The 431-nt window shown below is 45.5% G+C and overlaps 1 protein-coding gene across 1 annotated transcript in view; it reads right to left on the bottom strand.

Moving 5' to 3' along the window:
* Positions 1–431, bottom strand: part of LOC119586475 (phenoloxidase 1-like) — a 9,677-nt gene that overhangs the window by 5,818 nt on the left and 3,428 nt on the right. Inside the window, 1 exon segment of the mRNA XM_037935212.1 lies at positions 178–328. Coding sequence (XP_037791140.1) covers positions 178–328 — 151 coding nt within the window.

Below are 431 nucleotides of genomic sequence, written 5' to 3'. Positions count from 1 at the left end.
CGGATATAGGATACCAAGAGTAATGCTATCTATCTATATCAGCAATAAACATCCATAAACAAAGCATACAGAACAACAAGAATAGCACTCATAAATACGACAAAAAAAACACCCCATGCTACAAAACAAGCTGTTTATGCGAGACATATCACGTATACAAAAGGGAGAGGAAAGGACCTGCATTGTGGTATCGTCCTGCCTCGACCCCCAAACCCTCCCTGAGTTATTCAAGGTGAGCTTTGGGAAGTAGCCGTCTTTGATAGGAGCTCTCCAGTTCTCGAGCTTCTGCACCCTCGGGAGACCCAGGCAGAGGCGCTCCATGTCATACCTGCAAAGGGGGAGAGGAATTGGGGTCTGTGCATAGTTTTTAGGTAGGTGGTTCGTGCTATACTGTGTAGTGTAAGTGACCTTCGTAAAGGAATTGTCTACGA

This window comes from Penaeus monodon, chromosome 21 (genome assembly GCF_015228065.2).
Source record: "Penaeus monodon isolate SGIC_2016 chromosome 21, NSTDA_Pmon_1, whole genome shotgun sequence".
Lineage (NCBI taxonomy): Eukaryota > Metazoa > Arthropoda > Malacostraca > Decapoda > Penaeidae > Penaeus > Penaeus monodon.
The sequence above is the reverse complement of the archived record's forward strand: the minus strand, read 5'-3'. Positions and strand labels throughout refer to the sequence as shown.